The sequence below is a fragment of the Myxocyprinus asiaticus genome, chromosome 9, assembly GCF_019703515.2.
Source record: "Myxocyprinus asiaticus isolate MX2 ecotype Aquarium Trade chromosome 9, UBuf_Myxa_2, whole genome shotgun sequence".
NCBI classification, from domain to species: Eukaryota; Metazoa; Chordata; class Actinopteri; order Cypriniformes; family Catostomidae; genus Myxocyprinus; species Myxocyprinus asiaticus.
In genome coordinates this window covers 19,005,924-19,021,555 of record NC_059352.1, presented here as the reverse complement: position 1 = coordinate 19,021,555, position 15,632 = coordinate 19,005,924, and the positions used below count along the sequence as shown (strand labels likewise).

The following is a 15,632-nucleotide window of genomic DNA, read 5'->3' as shown; positions in this document are numbered from 1 at the left end:
AAGACCAAAAAGGGGGTGAGACTGGCTGGCTATTACAGGAGGTTTGTGCCTAATTATTCGGACGTCACCTGCCCGCTGACTGATCTCACTAAAAAGGGAGCTCCAGACCCAGTCCAGTGGACAGAGCAGTGCCATCAGGCGTTCTCGCAGGTTAAAGCCGCACTTTGTGGGGGGCCGCTTTTGCATGCACCTAACTTCTCTCCCCCTTTTGTATTGCAGATGGACACTTCAGACAGAGGACTGAGGGCCATACTCTCGCAGGTGGTGGGGGGGGAGGAGCGCCCGGTACTGTACATCAGCCGTAAGCTCTCCTTAAGGGAGACAAAGTACAGCACCGTGGAGAAGGAGTGTCTGGCCATCAAGTGGGTGGTCCTCACTCTCCGGTACTACCTGCTGGGGCAGGCCTTCACCTTCTGCTCGGATCACGCCCCACTCCAATGGCTCCACTGCATGAAGGATACCAGTGCGCGGATCACCCGGTGGTATCTGGCTCTCCAGCCTTTTAAATTCAAGGTGATCCACAGACTGGGGGCGCAGATGGCTGTCGCTGACTTCCTTTCCAGAAATGGGGGTGGAGTGGTAGGCAGGCCGGATGGCTCCCTGGCCTGAGTCAGGCGGTGGGGGGTATGTGGCAGCGGGGGCGTGGTCAAGTGCCCGAGAGAGAAAGCGGTAAGGGCGCTTACACCTGAGCTAAATTATGCCTAAAAATTATGCCATAAAAGCAGCCACACAACCAGCAGAGGAGAGAGCGAGCCTGGGTCTAGAAAGTGATTGTTGTGAAGCTGAAGACATTATTGTGAACTAAGAATTTATTATTGTGAAGCTAAGAATTTATTATTGTGAAACTGAAGAGAATAGTGTGTGAAGCTTTGAGCGCTGAAGTGTGGTCATTAAAATCCTTACCTGTGAGTGGAGCAACCTGCCTCCCGTGTCCTCCTTATCGACTGCCTTCACAGTAACTTTTCATTATTTAAGCTAAACAAGTTAATTTTGAAAGGGTGCATGACCAAAAAAATTGACAACCACTGATTTAACCCATACAGTGTGACAACATACCCCACTACTGGGTTGACAAAAGGTTGATATGTGCTAAATGAACTGCATCTTTTTTCCTGGCCAATGACAAATGTGGATGTGTTTAGTAGTTTGTATTGTCAATCATATGTGCCAATACAGAAACTGACTTTCAAAAACCTTGAGAATATTCATTTGAGTAAAAAGTGACAACTCACCCTGGTCTTTATATTTTTTATGAAAATGTTGCAGCAAATAGATAGGGAGCATCTCTTTATGCTCAAACATTGGTCAGTTTAATAGAATATGGTTTAAAAACAAAACAAAAAGTGTGATCCTTGGAATGTATGCTTGTTCTCTTATTAAATTGCAAATTTACTGCTAATTTTGCAGCAGATATTATCCCTATGGTAGAAATCTACAGTAGAAAAGTTTTAAATGGAGGAGAGAGAGAAATAGCTGCACACAATCCTGGCTGCATCTCCAAACAGTAATAATTTGGCAATAATGGGCAATTCATTGCTTGATTCTTTGATGTATTTCTGACTTCATAATCTCAAAGCAATGCCAAACCTCAAAGGATTTTGCAGACTGCAAAGAAAAGCACTGTAGCCAGCCTTTTATGGTTGCCTACTCATATCAGCAAGCTCTCTTTGTTTCCTTCCCTGACATAAAAGATCATATTGAATTCAATTATGGCCAGCCTCTATGCCTAAAGTTGCCTGTTTACATGTGGCTCAATAATTCCACTGTGCAACTGCAATCATATTGCCACACTGATTAAAAAACATCAGCAGTGCCTCATAAGTGACAGATGGACTTATTCCTTGATACTTTTAGTGCCAAAACAGGTGTGTGTTTCCAGGGAGCTCTGTGAGATTTGGTCTTCGACTGCTAGAAATGAGGCATGCTCACGGGTGACCAGAGCCTTGCCCTGCTTGTCATAAACAGGATGGTGTCCACCGGTCATTTTTGTCGGAGAACAGGCTGATTTGCCAGCCGTGATTGTCAAAAGCTGCTGTCAACACAAGTGCAAGATGTTATGGAGGCACCAATCACACTGACATATCTGAGCGTGGTGAGGGAACTGTCCCAGCTCATTTTCAGACATCAGGAGCATGAGCAGACAAGAGGGTGTCTTTTACTTTGCCAAACCCCTCAGTGAGGTGAAGCGGCTTTGCGGCTGAAGTGTTTCTGAAGCCCCCCAAAGTCATTGTCCATCTGTTCCCCCCAGCCTCTCTACTCCCACTTGTTTTTCATGGGGTAAACAAACAATCTACTGCTTATTTATCGTGGACACTGCAGGCCTCCTGATACTGAAATCCTTCATGCCGTTTCACGGCCTATAAGGTCTTTCAGGGTTTCGAATCAAAGACAGACACAGGTTTCATATATCCGTAAGGTAAAGTAAGTAGTTAAAAGTCTTCCACACATTAAACCTTGGAGCCCTGAGAAAGAGAATACAATTTCAGATTTAACTGTCAGAAGTGTGAGAGAGCATGAAGAGTTTGAATTTTAACAGGCCTACGTTTGCTGTTTAATATAGATGTGCTGTGCAAGTGTAGTCACACTACCTTGGGCAGATGTTTCTATTTCAACAAAGTGCTGTTGCAGTTCAAAAACTATATAAAAGGTTTTCATTTGATTTCATTTTTATATCTGTTCTGTATTACTGTTTGACATTGTTAAAGCTCAATGCAACATGACACTTACTAGTATGATGGACCTTAAAGACAAGAAACTAGCATGGTGTTCATGAAGGAATCATGAAAACTATGCATTAGGCAATTACTTGAAATTAATTGGATGTAAATTGAAAAAGCAAAGCTTGTTTCCACATGACAGTTCCTTGTAATTTCCTGTCTAACTGTCTTACTGTTTGGCCATCTATCTATCTATTAGTTGATTTGTGCCTGAGGACCTCAGTGTAGATCTGTTGTTGTGAAATTCTCCTCCATCTGAGACTTCTCCCACCCTCGGACTCGCAGTCTCACCCTTAAATCCTCTCACTAATGTTTGTTTTTTGTGATCTCTGCATCCTTTTTCCCCTCAGGCCATTGCCAGTCCTCTAGCACTTCATCAAGGTTTGATATCAACACTCAATTGGTACTTGGAGTGGCCAGTAGCGGTTCCGCAAAAACCACTTGAGGGGTGACATGATGTTCTGGGTACACGCGTGAATACGCTGTTGTCAGTGCTCTTAGAGCAATTTACATTAGAGGTCCGCCAGGTTGGGGTCAGTTTTTCAAGTAGGATTTTGGGTTTGTAATTTATGAAAAAATAAACAGGACTTCCGAACTTGTTTCGCCCATGAGTTAGGGGCCGTTCACACCAAAATCGTTTTTGCGTATGTCTGCTCTGTTTTTCCATTGTTTTACTATGTAAACGCACTGGATGAACGTCCTTGACTGCTTCACTGTGTCTCGCTGTTTCTTCAGTGTCTTACGCAGGACCGGCACAATTTTAGACACTGCATCATCAAAAATAACTTCAGGTCTCAAAAATGCATGTGGAGACACCTGCGTTCTGTTTCATTCGTTGCACTGTCTAAATTGTTTTTAGTGCAGGTGTCACAAAGATTTAACATTTTTAACAAGTTCAGGTTGCAAAGAGGTGACTGTTACAATGTTTAACATGATTCCATATTATTCTGCACCAAGCAAATTTTCAACACTTGATAAACGGCAATAAATTTTTTTTCCCCTTCTGCTCTAGTGTGTTGAGGGGCTGTCATGCCTTGTATGTTTACTGTTACTGTTACGAATGTTGCCACGATGCTTGCATAATATACAGCTTTTTGCAACATGATGAACAATACACTGCAACATTAGGATATAAGCTCCAGGTGAAAGTAAAGTAAATAAGACAGAAATATATTACTATTGTATCCAACAAAATCCTCAAAGTAATAATAATAATAATAATACTGTATCATACTGTATTATAACGAAAAACTGGACAACAACGAATAATTGTTGGGTTATAACAATAATAAACGAGGGGTCCCCCGTCACAGGGAGACGTAGGGCCCTCGCAAAATGTAGCCAGGTCAAACTGGAAAACGTGTGAGATGTGTCCTGAGCAGGAGTCAGAGCACTTGGAATGTCAACAACAAATTAGAGATTCATCAAAAGAACTTGATGAGCATGTTGATATAATTCCTGATGTATCCATTCAAAATGAAATAAGCAATCGATTTGAATCTAGTTTGAATGTCTTGTGTAGATCAGATGCTCGCAATCTACTTAGGTCTCTGAACTCCAAACAAAAATAAATTTTCTATCAAGTAAGACAGTGGTGCTTAGAGAAATTTAGAGGTAAAAAGCCAGAGCCTTTCCATGTATTTGTTACTGGAGGTGCAGGAATAGGAAAGTCACATTTAATCAGAGCTATTCATTATGAAGCGACCAGATTATTATCCCAAATTGCAACTGCACCAGACAAAGTTTCTGTTCTATTGACAGCACCTACTGGAATTGCTGTTTTCAACTAGGGTGTCAAAACCATCCATAGTACATTTTCATTCGGGACAGATGTAAAATTGCCTTACACACCTTTAGGAGAAGAAAAATAAATACAATGTGTGTGGTATTTAGTGACTTGCATATACTGATTGTAGATGACATTTCTATAGTAAACCACAGCCTACTAGCCTATGTCCATGGTAGGCTTAGACTAATATAACAGACAGGTGACTACTCTCCATTTTGTAAAGTTAGTATAATTGCCGTGGGAGATTTTTTTCAATTGCCTCCTGTGAGAGGAAAACCATTGTATTTGCAAAATGCTCCATTGGATTTGTGAAACAGCACATTTGCACTGTCAGAATTAACAATCATTGTTAGACAAAAAGACTCAGCTTTTGCGGAAATATTGAATAGATTGCGTACAAGTAGCAAGAATTCCTCACTATCACTTAACGACTTAAATATGCTCAAAAGTAGGGAAACTGGGCAAACCTCTTCTGCTTTACACATTTTCTCTACAAATACGCAAGTGGAAGAGCATAACATCAAACAGATAATTGCATATTGCCCAGACCACATTTGAGTAGAGGCTCAGGATTTTGAGAAAAATCAACAAACTGGACAAATGCAACTTAAAAAGGGACACTTTTCCAAAGTATTCAATTCCTGTTTTCCAGAAATGTTTCTATTAGGTAAAGGTGCGCGAGTCATGTTAATTAAGAATAATGATGTCGCTGATGGGCTTGTTAATGGTGTCTGTGGTACTGTAACAGTCATGGCCCTTAATACAACAACACAATTGTGAAATTAGTACTTATTCAGTTTGATGATGATAAAGTTGGTAATACAGCTAGAAAGCATACACCACCACATAGAAACATCATGAATTCCACTCCAATTACTTTAGAGGAAGAGCGAGTTAACAGCAAGGGTGGGTTGCATAAACAGTTCCCATTAAAGTTGGCATGTGCTTGCACTGTACACAAAGTGCAAGGATTAACTGTCAATGAAGCAGTCATATCATTAAAAAATATTTTTGCAACTGGACAGGCATATGTTGCTTTAAGTTGAGTGAAGACTTTGCATGGGTTGATCATTCAAGATTTTGCTGATAAAGCAACTGCAAAAACAACATTCAAGAATGTATCAACACAATGCCACAGTTGAACTTTATAATATTTCACCACATAACAGCAACAAATCTTTTTCAATTTTCCTACTGAATGTTCAGGGTTTACACTGCCATTTGCTAGATTTCAACGGCTTCAGAGACATGGCTGCCTGAAAACATATCAAGTGAATCCACTTGCATTGAAGGCTACCACATTCACCGTGCACCATGTTGTTTTGCTTACAGTACAGACAACCCTCTATTAAACTCAATCCAACACCAAAAACATAGTGGTGTTGGCATATACTGTAGAACTAATAATGATTACAATATTTTGGACATTCCCAATGTTAACAGAGAGTGCATAATATGTCAACTCAACAAACTTGATATAATCATAGATGTTATTTACAGGCCACCACAATATCGCTTATCTTTGTTTCAAAAATATGTTGCCAAACTCTGCAATACATTAAACAATATGTCAGATAATATCTTTTTAATTGGTGATTGGAACCATGATGAATTGAAAACACACGCAATGTCTACATTGATGGCAAACCTAGGCTACGTTCAGTGTGTCAAAGAACCTACCACTGAAAATGGAACGTTGATTGATCATGTGTACAAGAAAATTTAATCTAAATATACTACTATTGCACAAGTTATAAATGATTTCAATGTAAACGTGTGCTAGATAGACGTCTTTGAAGGCTTGTTTGTGTTTTTAGATGCCATGTCAAATTAAAAAGAATGTCTTGAGTTGAGACACAAACGTTTTGCTCTTTGTGGCACTGCGTATAATTTTAGTGCAAAAACAAATGCATTCAAGCATGTGAACGGCACGTAACATGATTTCAAACACTGTGCTGAAATTTAAAATAAATATTTTGAATATTATCTAATATATAGGACTATGCAATTACACAAATACCGTCAATACAAGTCATGCCAGCTTCTAGCAGAATTAAAACTAATAAACATATTCAGAGCTGAATACTGTGGCTGTTCACTTGCGAAAAAACTTGGAATAATTTCACGGCTCCCAAAAGCTATCTTGTTAAATACAAAGAAAGGAATATGTTATGATGTTTCTTTTAACAGCAAGTGATTTTAAGGAGTGATTTGGAGCAACGTCAATGCTCCCGAAAGTTTCATGCTATTTCTAAGGAAGATAAATAGTTACAGTGTTTCTTTTAACGACACAAATGAACAACACCGGTTCAGAGCGATTTGGAGCGACGTCACTGCTCCCGAAAAGTTTCATGCTATTTCTATGGAAGATAAATAGTTACAGTGTTTCTTTTAACAACACAAATTAGCACAAATGAACGACACACCAGTTCGGAACGATTTGGACCACATGGGGAGGAAAGTGATGTCACTGCTCCCAAATACAAGCTGTTATTTCTAAGATACAGACGTTGTTATTTTGCAAGCCATCTTAAATGGATCTATAACTTTATCTGTCATTCTTTTGATAAACATAGTTCACTGAAGAACGTAGTTACACATACTTAGACATACATAACAGACTGCGCATGTGCGAGAAGTTGACGAAAGAGGGTTCCCTTCTAGATATCTGAAAGTGTTTGGGAATCATTCAACAATGGAGCTTGGCTGACCACTATTGGACATTTCTTGTAATTGGCACTCAGAACTGGGTTAGACACATAGAATCAGAATCAGAATCAGAATCAGCTTTATTGCCAAGTATGCTTACACATATTAGCATCACAATGTCTTGGCATGATGTCACCCACATTTGGTACCTGTAACATGAATTCCCTAGGAGGAGTATTTCAAATTCCAGGGCATGCATTTTTCAAGCAAACCAAAATGGCTGACTTCTTGTTGGGCGGAGCAAATACAAGCCAAAGGGAAATATGTCTGACATGGTGAGAACAACATCCTCACCAAAACTTGTGAATATCAGACAACCTCTCTGGCAACCACAGCGATAAACTCATTTGAAATGTGGGTGCTATGGAGTCCACTGGCCACACCCAAGACAAATGACAAAATAATTCTAAAATCTAGCCAAACTTTGATGGGTGTGCCAAGTTTCAAGAGTTTTGAAAAATGAAATATGCATTTACGAACTAGGGGGCGTTGTGGAACCGATTAGGCACGTCTATGCTGAATTGCAATATCAAATCAAAATATGTCCTAAGACAAATGTTTGTGTAATATTTAATAAGTTTTCAGCCATCGTAAGCCCCTCAAAACATCGCGGGAAAATGTGAAAATCCCACTGTCCATCCAACATGGCTGACTTCCTGTTGGGCGGAGTCAAATACAACCAAGTGAACTTTGTCTAACATGATCAGAGCAGTAACCATACCAAACCTTGTGCACATCTGAGCAACTTCATCCCAACCATTGCCTGCGTTTGGAGGTGCTGTAGAGCTCCTCGACCACACCCAAGCCTAAACACTACATAACTTTTTGATTTTATGCAGGTCTGATGTGTGTGCCAAGTTTCTTGAGTTTTCAAGCATGATGAATACCAGATAAATGGGTGAATGCATTAAAAATAATAATAATAATAATTGTGAAAAAACATTCCAAAAACAACAGGGCTTTAGCACCACCGGTGCAGGCCTGCACCTTCAGTGCACGGGCCCTAATAACAACTGAATTCCAAAATGTTAGTGATTGAAGTAGTAGGTTCTCTACACCCTGTTCATTAAAAAAAAAAAAAAAAAAAAGTGTTTTGTAAAAATACATGTAGGTAAATATTGCTTTTTATCACTGTGTTGTCAAAAAAACTGGAAAATAAGCATTAATTTTCTTGAACTAGAATTTTATTTCATTAAACATTTTGAATGTACTGTACATGGCTACAACAGCTGATAGGATGAATTTAAAATTATGATTTAAAATCAATTTTATGTAATTATTAAAATGTATGTAATTTAAGCAACATTTTCGAAATGGGGCCCGGGTTGGTCGGTTGCTTGGGGCCTGCTGGGAGAGGCTAGCTTGTAGGATAGTAAAGCCTTAAGGACTCCACAGCTGAAAGTGCAGGGAAAGCCTGAGGGGGTTTCAGTACATCTGTAAAACATGTTTCTATCTGGGTTTAGAAAGACATCTGGGACATTGATTGGCCAAGATTACTCAAAACCTACATGTTCTTCATGGGCTAGTGTCTTGTTAAAAGCATAGCTGCCATTTGTAATCAAAGACACCATGACATTTCTCGTTTTTTTAGTCCTATGTCAGTGTATTTCCTGTTGAAACAGGAAGTTTAGGACATATTGAAGGGCTTTTTTTGGAGAAAAAATGTAGGCAACAAGCTTTCATTACCTCACAGCCACAAAACATTATTGCTACTTGTTAAGCTGGTGCCACACTAGCAGACTGAAAACAGCTTATTTTTGGCCAAAGATGTCACATGTAGACTGTTTTGCTGAGATCTCGCTCTCTTCTGTCAGAGGTATGAAACACTTGCCGATTAAGAATGGTGAAGGGGTGACAAACACTGCAACACACCACAACTGTCTTTACCTGATTCTGACACGTGGAGCTCACCGAAATAACAACAGAACTACCGCGTGAGCATAAACAATTGTAAAAGGGTGATTTAGGAAGCGATTCATACCTTGTTGCTTGCCGTAGAACGCGTATGTCCATATGCAGATTTCAGTTTGTAAAGCAATTACGTTAAATAAAAACAGAGAGTTCTGCCTCTGCTTTCTGATTTTCATAATTAATTTTAATGTGCGATCGCAGATGAAAGCATTCGGATCAGTTTGACATCTTATAAGTTCTTCAGTAAAAGAAGAAGCTCACTGGCCACTTGAAGAGAACACAAAAGCCCGCCCCAGCGACAGAACGATTTTTTTCTGTCATGTTGGATCCTTTTTTCCATTGCTGCAACCATTAACTCAGCTGGGAGTCCCTCCCGCTGTCAGACACTAATGTGCACTTTGTCTGCCTCCATGAAGCTCACACCTGAAAATCACTGGAAAAATTGTCTAGTGTGGTGCCGGCTTAAGTTGTTTGCAGATGGTAATAATTCTCATTTTAGAGAGCATTTGATTGGGCAAAAATCTATTTAGTGCAGCATGAGTCATTAATAATTTTAGTCTTTTTTTCCAGGAAAAGAACGACTTTAAATTTTGAATTAGTATTTACTCTATCTGCTAAAAGTTAATTTTGTCATCTTTTGGAAGTACACTAGCATATATGTAGATGGCTTCAAATCTAACAGACACGGACTAAAAGCATCAAAACTCACATTTTTCAATCTGGTCTCATAGATACATGCAACTATACCTACATTTTTGCAAAATTATTTTAACGTGGCTCGTTGTATGTATCATGGCAGTTTCCTGGAGAAATAAACACAAGAGGCACTACATCAACAATGACTTTTATTCTCTTTCACACAAATCACAAGTAAAATAACAGATTATCAGTTTATAAACACTTTTCCATCTGTTCCTCACACAAAGCTATCTTATGACATCAAAACACTGACTATAGTGCATGACTTGTAATGCAAAAACTGTAACGTTTACATTGCATAACCTGCTACAAGCTTGTTTAAGTGCAATCAAATTGTGCTGTAGTTAACTGATAAATTGTTGCACTTGAGATGGATAGAACCCGGTTACATATCCTGAAGAGCATGCAAGTCAACACATGAGCCAAAGAAGCACAACAAAATGATGTGGTTGCTTTTACATCTCACATTTCGCTTTTTATGACCATATCGGTTAAGTTTAGGTTTTTTCAAAAAGGCCTGTTTCCCTTAATCATAGCAAGCATGCTGACAAAAACAGATGCTATCCAGACAAAAAGATGACCTAGTCATTTCAGTGTATGAATAGGGCTGCACTTGTTTTGGGAAATCCATTGAAATCCATGAGCATCAGAAGGGAAGGATAATCTCAGATTATTTCCACATGGATTGCTTGAAGAGCAGCAGTCAAATCTGCAGATTGAACTGGAGCACAAACAACTTGAATTAATATTCTCACGAAGGAATGCCCATGGGAATGTGGCCTGAACTCTATCCTATTTCATAGAGCTGAAGGTAAAATAAGATCACAAATACCTCACACCACTTAATTTATCCACTGCTTTTAGCAGAATAAGCAAGAACTATGCTATCCATTTTCAGCATGTACCGTTTGGCATCAACGCTCTTCTTATTGCAAGACTGCTGTTGAAATAGAGGAATATAAGCTAAATTATTGATTTACTTACTTGACTAAGGGGAAGAGATGGCTTCAATGAAAAGCTCCTGTCAGACCAGATGAGTTCTCATCACTTTTGAGCAACACCACAGGAAGCACGAGTCTCTTGTAGCTGACACAATCATTTGAGAGTCTGAGCGTGACATCCTCATCAAAGAATGGAGCTCTCAAAATTGGCGTGATAGCCTCTTCCATTTGTTTTATTATATTTTTATTTCTTGTTATCACAGAACTGAGCACCAACGCCCTGCTTGTCTTAAACAAATGGGAGTTTTTTTATCCAAGACAATATCTTTCAAAGGCACCAGGGATATCTGTGATAGCCAGGATGGCTTTGTTGTTGCTGGGAGTTCTTTACCATGGTGACAATATGTCAAACACTCCTCTCTGCTTAAAGGCACTTGGGGCAGAGAGCATTCATGAGGTCTTTTTTCTCTTATGAAGTGAGCATGACAACAAAAGAGAAATGGCTTGCCATTAGAACAGGGTGAGAAGTGGGTCGGTGGCCTTTTATACAGAGGTTGGAATGCAATGTGGGATGAGTTAACTCCTATTGCACTGAGAGATAGCAACATATTTAAATATCGACTGCAAAAGCTAGGGTTATTCAGCAGTCTGTCAGATTGTAAAGTCAATGAACAATAAACAACTATGTACAATAAAGACCCACATTCATTGTTGCATTTAGCAGGGAGCAGGTAATTAAAATAAGAATCTCACATTGTCCTCAAACCTTTGTTTAAAATGAGCAGTCACAGTTACATTGTTTTACAGGAAATCTTTCTTTAGGATGACTGACATCACAGTCCTGAATATAAATAGTGCATAAAGCCTCTTGATGTCATCATCAAACCTGCTGAGGATGGTGCGTGTGTGTGTTTCTCAAATTAACACACACATTATCAAATAAGATATTAAAGCTATGATGGAAATGAAATGGGGTGGTTCCTCCCAGTAGAGAAGAGATGGTCGGCAATACCGGGTGCATCAATAGTGCCCTCTAGTGCAGCCATTTATTTGGGTTGGTTCCTGCATCAATTAACTTTAAAATCTGTTAAAGGGATATTTTACCTGAAAATGTATCATTTACTCACCCTCATACTGTTCAAAATCCGTATGACTTTTTCCTTCTGTGGAACACAAAACGAGATGTTAGGCAGAAGGTTAGGATCTGAGCCTTAGTCACCAATCACTTTTATTGCATCTTTTTTTTTTTTTTTCCATGCAATGAAAGTAAATGGTAACAGAGACAGAAAAATGTTTGTGTTCCACGGAAGATAGAAAGTCATATGAGTTTGGAATTTTCTTTTTTGTGTGAATTATCCCTTTCATGCTATCTCAACAAACAGCCTATGCACTATACTTTGCAGTGAAAACATAAAACTTTAGATGGACAGTGACAACAAATCTGCACCTATGAGGTTCATTAAGTCATGCAGTTATTGGTTTCTGTGGGTTTTGATGTTTTTCATCATCACCTCGAGCAGTCACTTTAATGGTACATGGGTTGAAGGCTTCATCATCAAAAACAACCTTGTGTCCTCATTACATGTTGCACCACAGACTGTGTGACTGAAGGTCTGAAGACACTCTCTGGTTTAGAAAAAATAATTAATCTTTCCAACGGGGGAGTTTCATGTCATAGAGAAGAAAACCTCAAAGCAAGAGGCAGAAATGCAACTTTTAGCATGGTTGCAACAACATAGACTGATTTTTAAATGACACAGAATGCATGTCCTTTTTGCACTGTGAACATGATGACAAGAATTACTTCTGAATTTTTAAAAGGGTTATTATTAACATACTTTACTGTAGAAGACTTTGCTTAGGATCACAATTAAAACATACTAAATTGTTTGGAGGTCAGACAGCAACCTTATATGTGAATACTCTATATATGTGTATAAGTAGATCCAAGGAATAAGTGTTTGTCTAATCTCGCGTAACCAGACGTTTGACCAAAACAGCAAAGGTCTTGACTGTATTGCATTTTAAATTGGCCGAGAACCGCCCATTTAGACAGGCAGAGCCGTCTAACTCAGGGGTTTTCAAACTTTTTGATGCCAAGGACCCCCAGATATGGTGATCCTCTTGCAAGGAACCCCCCAGACTGCTATCGGGTCCTTGAATAACGTATAACGTTAAGGGGCAGTCACACTACATTTAGCGCTCCATTCACTCCCATTCAAATGCATCCAAATGGAGCAGAGTGGAAATGTGAGCTCATGTAAAAAAAAAATCAAACTACGCTGCGTACCAAAGTTCAAGCTTGGTGAGCTCTGAACCGTGAATTTGTATGACAAGAGGACGTGCGACCAATAGGAGACTGAAACATCATACACTGACCTCTTGGCTCAATTCAAAGGATACATATTTCAAAGCTGTGAGATTTATTGTTGCAAGAAAGTTATATTTGGACATTTTTTGTATAATATTAGTTATATAATATTATTTGTTATTTGTGATTTATTATTTACTTACACCAGAAGCCCTCCCATGTGACATCATATCCTGGTGCGTTGTGCTGTCTGAAAAATGTGCGTGCTCAAAGACTAGTGTGACCGCCTCTTTAGGCTGCACGATAATGGTTAAAATGATAATGATGATTATTTTGCTCAAAAATTTTATCACGATTATTAATGACGAGTTTTCTGCCTTTGAAATGGTTTTATTTATTTAATTTTAATTACAGGGCTGCACAATTTAGAAAAAAATATTGTTGCCACTGCTCTGATATCAATTCAAGGTGTTTAAACTAAAAACTATTAAATGATTTGACCAAAATTAAGTCATGTTTTGCCCATGCTTTACTTCCAATATAAGAGTGTCTCTGTAGGGTTTTCACACTTAAGTTCCCTTTAAAAAATAATTTATTATTATTATTATTATTATTATTATTGCAATAAACAATAGTAATATATTTCTGTAATAATTTAGCAGGCAGCAATGCTATCCAGTCTTAATCCTTTATTTTGTTGGGGAAAAAAATGATGGAAGTGTGTTTGCTGTTTCTGTTGACAACAGCTTTGACAGGCTCTAGTGCTCCATCTAAACATAGGAAAATTCTCCCATCTCCTCCTCGGTCCACAAAACCCTGGTGCCATGGGTTTATTTTAGATTTTTTAATCCCTTGTAATGACCAATGATACTTGAAATTACACACATGTGCAATTGAAGTAAATCTGGAGCACTTTTTAATGTGGTCAGCGTACTCTTAATGGCTTTAAACCGACAGTGCTGTTGAATGAATGGAACTCTTATGGAAACAGGTCTCAGAACGGTTTAAAAGACACCTGATTTTCATCATACCTCCGGATAGTCTCCGAAAGCAGCATTTTCCATCTTTCTATTGTGAGCCTTGTGTAATCAAAGCAGCGCACATACGATATATACAATACTCAAACTACTGCGGCTCTGTATTTCAATGCGTGCTCGAATTTGAAACTGATTGGTCAGTGGCGAACTTTTGAAGAGAGCGTGATTGGTCAGTTGAGTTAAAAAAAATAGACTTCAAAAGAGCTTGTGATTTGATCTGTCATCCGTAGACACATCTTATAATAAAAATTAGTAAAAAGTTTCAACTTTACCGGGCTGATAATTTTTGTTTGCTAGCTCACTAATATTGCAGACGGTTACACTTAATTAACCATGAGAGGCATAAACCGTGATCGCAGTTAAAATACGATTAATTTTGCATCCCTATATAATATGCTTTTTTTCCCACTTTGATTTTCTGCGGACCCCCTAGCACCCCTTTGACCCCAGTTTGAAAACCCCTGGTCTAACTGACAGTGCTGGGTGTAATTGGAAAAATAGTGTAATACATTACATTTTAAATTCTTGTAATCAGATTATAGTTACTGACTTTCACTGAAAGTAATCAATTTGAAGTACATTACTTGGGTTACAAATATTTCTAAAAAAAAATATTATTGATGTGTAATACAAAAATTTGAATTCAGATGTATGTCGGTTTGTATTTCTGTGACAGCTGAAGGGTGTGCGACAATGAACAAGGAGTAAATAGACATTATTTAATAGAGAGTAAAGACAAATAAGTAGTAACGTAATTCAGTTAATTGAATAACTTTTTCAATTAATCAGTAAAGCAATCAATTGCATTTATCAGACACTTTTATCCAAAGCAACTTACAGTGCACTAATTACAGGGACAATCCCCCTGGAGCAATTTAGAGTTAAGTGCCTTGCTCAAGGACACAATGGTGGTGGCTGTGGGGATTGAACCAGCAACCATTTGATTACCACCTATGTGCTTTAGCCCACTGCGCCACCACCACACCTTACAATTATAATTTTAGAAAAGCAGTTTGTAATTTGTAGTGGATTACTTTTTAAGTAATTTACCCAACACTGCTAACTGATATGTTAAGCGATCAATCACAGTCGGTTTTCTCATAACGTGCCATTTAGTGGTGGGGTTATCAGAGATATATCATACCATAACAAAAGACCAGCATGGAGAAATAAATTATTTCCAGTCTCCATGGACGATTGCACAGAAAACACACAATAGTGGAAAATGTGTAGTGAATCTAAGTACAGCACAATAAACCTCAGTACAGACTATTTCACAGACATAGTAAACAAAGCAGAAAATGCAGTTCTGCTGTTGTATATATCGAATTTACTTGCTACTACAAGCCTCAAATGAAACTCTGAGTATCTTTAAAAGATTTGATGACACTAACCTGGCAAACTTTGGTAAATTCAGTGATTATTTTGTCCTCAAAAGCTGATTTTGTTTTTTGCCCCTGCTGAAAAGACCAACATTGCTGGTCACTAGCTTACATTTTGTCCACCAGCTAGACTAGC

At 38.6% G+C, this 15,632-nt stretch overlaps 1 protein-coding gene across 1 annotated transcript in view; it reads left to right on the top strand.

Moving 5' to 3' along the window:
- negr1 (neuronal growth regulator 1) overlaps positions 1-367 on the top strand; it is a 308,138-nt gene extending 307,771 nt beyond the window's left edge. Inside the window, exon 7 of the mRNA XM_051705954.1 lies at positions 220-367. Within this exon, the coding sequence (XP_051561914.1) occupies positions 220-305 (86 nt within the window). The 3' untranslated portion in view covers positions 306-367. The remainder of the gene's footprint in view (positions 1-219) is intronic.
- Positions 368-15,632: the final 15,265 nt, after the last annotated feature.